The 6,000-nt window shown below is 44.1% G+C and overlaps 1 protein-coding gene across 1 annotated transcript in view; it reads left to right on the top strand.

The window, feature by feature from the left end:
* otogl (otogelin-like) overlaps window positions 1–6,000 on the top strand; it is an 87,361-nt gene that overhangs the window by 6,013 nt on the left and 75,348 nt on the right. The window contains exons 6-9 of the mRNA XM_083762706.1: window positions 1,949–2,103; window positions 2,686–2,807; window positions 3,687–3,892; window positions 5,511–5,635. Coding sequence (XP_083618832.1) covers window positions 1,949–2,103; window positions 2,686–2,807; window positions 3,687–3,892; window positions 5,511–5,635 — 608 coding nt within the window. The remainder of the gene's footprint in view (window positions 1–1,948; window positions 2,104–2,685; window positions 2,808–3,686; window positions 3,893–5,510; window positions 5,636–6,000) is intronic.

Here is a 6,000-nt window from a genome sequence, read left to right as displayed (position 1 = left end):
TAAAGTTCCCGTCCACCATTGTGGAGACTAGGGTTCGATTCCTCTGTGATGCCTCTGGCTTGGCCCGGGTGCTCCAACGAGCTGGCATTCTTTGTCACTGCATTAGTGACTCCTCGGCAGGGAGAAATGGGAGGTGAAAAGGGGCTGCTGCTGACTCCATGTATGGAGACCCATTGGTGTCTATAACGCTCTCCCCAGACCAAATAGTATGGGTTGGCAGTGACAGGGTAAATTGGCAAACCACAAGCTGTGAAGAACATTCAAAAAATAAAATAAAGAAAGAGAGAAAAACACAGAAGTTACCGATTAGCATTGAATGCGAGCAACAAGGCATACAGGTCCTTCGGCTCAGACCACAGGATCGTCACTGTGACACTGAGGCTGGGCGTGAGGGCACCAAGGAAGGAGGCAGTGAGGAAGGGCAGTATAAATGGAGTCAACTGCCAGTGAGGTGCCCCTCACTGCCTCTAACACAATGTCACACATTGCCTATTTTCTAATCTATAATAATAAATATTAATAATGAAACAGTGGTATAATCAGAATAATCATACTATAAACGAGCGAATGTCTGAATGTCTGTCTGTCTGTCTGTCTGTCTGTCAGAAACAAACACTTATCTCCTCATTGCCTGCACCAATCGCTCCCACTTTTCACACAGGCATTGACCATAATAATATGGAGGTCTTAACGAAGCCATTTTTCCAATAAGATTAATAATGAATTTATTAGTGAATAAAAACCAGTTTATTTGTCCGTGCTCTATCTCCGACCGAGCCACACTATTAGCACACATCTCTCCATGCCAAAATAAATCTGCACGCTCCCACAATCCAGCTAGGCTACTTTTTTACCGACGCAACTGTCGTATTTACTGTACAGATATTGTTTTTACATCACCCATTTATATGAAATAATAATCCAACCGCAACCAGGGCGCAGTACCCCCCGCGGCCACCAGGGGGTACTGAACAACTCATCTCCCCGCAAATCACGTGTCACCAGTGTCACCAGTGAAATGCATGTTGGGACGGACACAGACCCACACTGTACATTTGGGAATACCTGTGCCACAGCCCATACTTTCTGTGCTGCATGTCAAACTGGGGTCTTTCATACTTTTCAAATGGGGGTCTGTGGGCTAATAAGTGTACATTTTACAGTCCTTGCCATGAAAACATTTCCCTACCATGCATTTATACAAATATTTTCATGTTGTAGTGCTGTTTTTATTCACACAAAAAAGACACAAATATATTATAGCCTACAAGTTAAAATGAAGACCAATTAAATATATTTATGGGGGGCAATAGTCCATACACGGGTAAGGACTATGTATATTAATACAATAAACAAGCAAAAGGGCATTGCCTGACCATGGATCACACCAAAGGACCTGCAACATGACTGAGGAACACGTTCCACTTCAAATCATATTTATCCAACTGATTATTCATGTTAAAGGATAACCTCTCCAAAGCAGCCACAATACCAATTGTATCAATGGTATACTTATGATTGTACTGCAGCATTTAACACATTACCCACACTGAACATCATTTGCTGTTCATATATTCAGAACGGGTAAGGACTAGTACACTATAATTCTTTACTGTGATATTGGCAGTTTGGCACTAGTCTGCTGATTTACAGTACTCAGCCTTTGACCTCATACGACCGCGGAACACCAGTGCAGGTTATAGTTGAGTAGAGGAGGGTTGGACGGTACTTTTCCATGGCCAGCTATGGGGGGTTTCCAGTAACGGAGCAGCTTTTGTAGAATTGGCACTGTGGGTATTCATCCTCCATTGCACTGTCCAAGGAGGGCTATGGGAGAAAGCTGAGTGGACTCGTATTGTGTTTTATTGTGTTGTGTCCAACATAACTCGCCCGGCCATTAACTGTAGTTTATTGACTGATTGCTGTTAATGGTCGGTGTATCCCTCAGTACCTAACCAGGGTCAGGACAGAGACGGGATCTGTCGGTCGTGGGGTCAACACCATTATGAGACGTTTGATGGGATCTATTATTACTACCCCGGGACCTGCTCATACATCCTGGCCCAAGACTGCCAGTCATCGTCACCACAGTACACCGTCTGGGTAAGAAAGAGTTCTCCTATACATTTACAAAAACGGCTAAATGCAGAGTCACAGCATCCTATGGCAATCACTCGATAAATCAAATATAAATATATTGCCTCCATGCTGAATGGGCCAACACTGCCAGTCAGCTGCACTGTGTGTGGGTTGCAAATTTCCAGAACAGCCGAAATTAGAGTGATATTCACTGTATCATGGCTGTGTGTGTGTGTGCGTGCGTGCGTGCGTGTGTGTGTGTGTGTGTGCGTGCGTGCGTGCGTGCGTGCGTGCGTGCGTGTGTGCGTGCGTGCTGTCCATTCTCTTGATCAGTAGATATTATTAGATAGATATCTACTGCATCTCATATCAGTATAATGTATCCACTGTGTCCTTGAAGCCACAGTATGTAAAAGTATCTGTCGGTTGGGATTTTCATTGTTCTTTTGGAAAGGCTGCTTCAATCAGTTTATAAACCAAGACTAATCCTTGTTAATTAATTTCAGTAATCAGTATACCCCCTTTCTCTCTCTCTCTCTCTCTCTCTCTCTCTCTCTCTCTCCCCCTGTGCCTGTGTCTCTCACTCCCCTTGCTTGCTCCCCTCAGGTTCACAACAGCAGGGTATGTCGAGGGAGTGTGTATTCATGCCCGCGGGCTCTCAGCCTGTTCTTCCCGGACGAGGAGGAGATCCATATATCGGGGTATCAGGTCCACCAGGGGGGTCGCAGGTGTGTGTCTTATGGAGCATTGGTTCTCAAAGTGGGGACCCCTAGGGGTACTTGAGGGAGTTCCAGGGAGGGAGTTCCCCAGCTAAATGGAAATAATTAGTACACTCTCAGAGTTAAATTAACAGTGATTTTAAAATATAAATTGGGGTCCCAGAGATAGAAATGCCATTAAATGGGGGCCAGTAGCCTAATGCATGTCAAACTGGGGATCTTTGAAATTAAAATGGTTGAAAATCACTGCTAGAGCTGTAACAATCCTCTCTTATCGGGATCCCTGGCATATATTTTCAAATGGGGGACTGTGACCTAATAAATGTCGATTTGGGGGTCCTTGACATGAAAAAGTTTGGGAACCACTGTCTTATGAGAGGAGCATGGATGAAGAGAGAGAGAGAGAGAGAGAGATTACAAAGTAAGAGAGCTCATTTTATTTCCATGGGAGCTTTGTGAAAGACGTTTTGCTCTGTTGTCTATGGTTAAAGCGATTGAATAAATGATCCATGTCCATCAACAGATGAAATGTATCAAATTAACTTTTAAATTGAACGAATTAAGTCTAATAATCGGTTTCGTAATGTACCATGGAGAGAGGTCCAATATTTCTAGTATACTGTATCTGTGTTCAGGTGAAGATAGAATTGATTAACAACAACTAATGATTAGTTGCAGTCTTACTTCTGACAATACCGTGACTGTGTAGTGTTTGTTTTGTGCGTTTGTTTCCAATCATACATGTACACACATTTTGTGTGCAGACATGTATGTGTTCATCTGGGTGCATGTATTTGTATGTGTTTGCTTGTGTGTGCATGTGTACGCGCGCGTGTGTGCAATTGTGCGTGCGTGTGATTGGTTGTGTGTGTGTGTGTGTACTGTCAGACTGAGCCTGCCTCAGACAGTGGGCGCTGTGTTTATTGAGCGGCTGGCCGACTACCTGCTGGTGAAGAGTGTGTTTGGTTTCTCCTTGGCGTGGGACGGAGGCTCTGGCGTCTACCTGAAGATGAGCGAGGATCACCAGGGCGCCCCCTGTGGCCTCTGTGGGAACTTCAACCATGTGGCTGGTGATGACCTCACCACCGCCCGCGGTAAGACCACCTGACCGCGGCCCCCCGGTCCTCCTCTTATGCTCTCTGTCAGCACCCACTCGCCATAGTTATTACAATGATACCACATCAGCTCAATTATAGCAGCAGGGAGAGCAGCAGGGAAGGGCTGATAGTCTGCCTTTGTAGAGTGGAAGGAGGAGATATTCTTCCCCAGATGACCAGTAACCTGATACCTGGCCCCCCGCTGCTCTGAGGAGTCCACTCTCACATACAGAGTACACTCGGCTCGGCTTCCATGAACATCACGTTTACATGGCTCTGTTTGACAAGATAATCCCTTCTCATGCTAACTTATATGATACCGTAATAGTTATTAAGGCACGGGTAGACAGTATGTTTAGTACTCTGTCAGTGCTTGCACAGCTAATCACCGACACCGTTGGCCCGGTCGCTGCCAAACTGTGCACACATACTCCCTGGATGACAATTCAGAACCTCTGCCCCAACGGCCAAGCGCCACCAGGAGGCCGATTTTTGAAAAAAATTAAAAATACATAATATATATGTATATATATATATTACTCCTACAGTTTATATTATAGTGCTACCAGGAGGCAAACAACAACACATTTATATTATTATTATTACATTTATATTTTTTTTAACCAGAGTGGTCAAGCTACTCCACTTTGGCATCGTTGCTTTATTCAGTGCCTGTGTGAGACAAGTGCCTTAACATTTGGCAAAGTGTTTATTTTATAGTAAAGATGCACTGATTAATCAGCCCCCGATCAAAATGGCTGGTTTAATATCAAACCGGACGCATCAGTCCCAAATTCCGGTTTGATGCCGGTTTTGTGCCAAATTGATACCGCATGGGCAGCTTGTGAATTGGCCAAAATGACGTTTGAATATTCCTTTTTGAACAACATGGATTTGATTGATTCAAACCTATCAAATTTCAAATGTATATTATGTTTAATGTAAAATATTTTATGCAGTCAAATTAAAAAAACAGCAGAAGTCTCTTTCTCTCGGGTTGCAACTCTGTCGCGGTCTAGTAGCGGAGCGCTCCCTAACCCACTGACGTCACTCGTCAGTATGTGGATGCGGGGCGGAGCCAGGAACTCTTTATGAGTATGGCAACGTCAATACGAGGTAGGCAGACCAGGCAACCGCCCCCTGGAGTTGAGAGCACGATCTGCTATTATATTATATTATCGGACGATTATAAAAACATTTCGTCTCTGCTACAACTACAACCTATCTCAAACCTTTCTCAAACCCCAAACCTAACCTCCCACGGGGCAGCACACCTAAACCTAACCTTAACCCATGTATAACCAATGACTAAACTAAGTATGCACCCCGCGACGGGTAGCATGCAAGGTTTAGGCGTCCTCGTGTCGAAAATAAGTTTTCCCTGGACATACATTGTTCTTTCTCCAATGCGCCATCACATGTCTCTGCTGTCGCAAGAATCAAATTAAGAATGAGGTCGGAACATTGTGTGTGTGTGTGTGTGTGTGTGTGTGTGTGTGTGTGTGTGTGTGTGTGTGTGTGTGTGTGTGTGTGTGTGTGTGTGTGTGTGTGTGTGTGTGTGTGTGTGTGTGTGTGTGTGTGTGTGTGTGTGTGTGTGCGTGCATACACGTGTCAGGCATCCGGACAGACGAGCCTGCAATCTTTGCCAACAGCTGGGCAGTGGATCTGCCTCACGAGCGAGCGTGTCCCTCAATAGATCTGGACTTCACTGGCCCCTGTCAGTCAGAGTCAGACATGGATGTAAGAACCACACACTGTCAAATCTCTTGTAACCAAATGGACCCATATGTGTCCAGTTGATGAGAATTAATGACATTGAATAATTAATGTGAATAATTAATGATATTGAAGAATGAATTATATGAGAGTTAAAGTACTATAGTGGTGGTACTGCATGTTTAGCATACTGCAGTTTTTGTTTGTTTGTTTTGTACATCATTTACCTTTAACTGATTTCCCTATTCTGTTTAATTCAAACTTTGATTTGCTAAACCCACCCAGGAAGTGATGGAAATATTTTGCTAAACTTTTTTTTCAAGTCAATCCACAGATTCCATACTCAACTGCATTCAAGCGCAATCATTTAGTAACGAGTCCCCTTAAGT

This window comes from Protomyctophum parallelum (genome assembly GCF_964188405.1).
Source record: "Protomyctophum parallelum genome assembly, chromosome: 4".
In the NCBI taxonomy this organism is placed as follows: domain Eukaryota; kingdom Metazoa; phylum Chordata; class Actinopteri; order Myctophiformes; family Myctophidae; genus Protomyctophum; species Protomyctophum parallelum.
The sequence above is the reverse complement of the archived record's forward strand: the minus strand, read 5'-3'. Positions and strand labels throughout refer to the sequence as shown.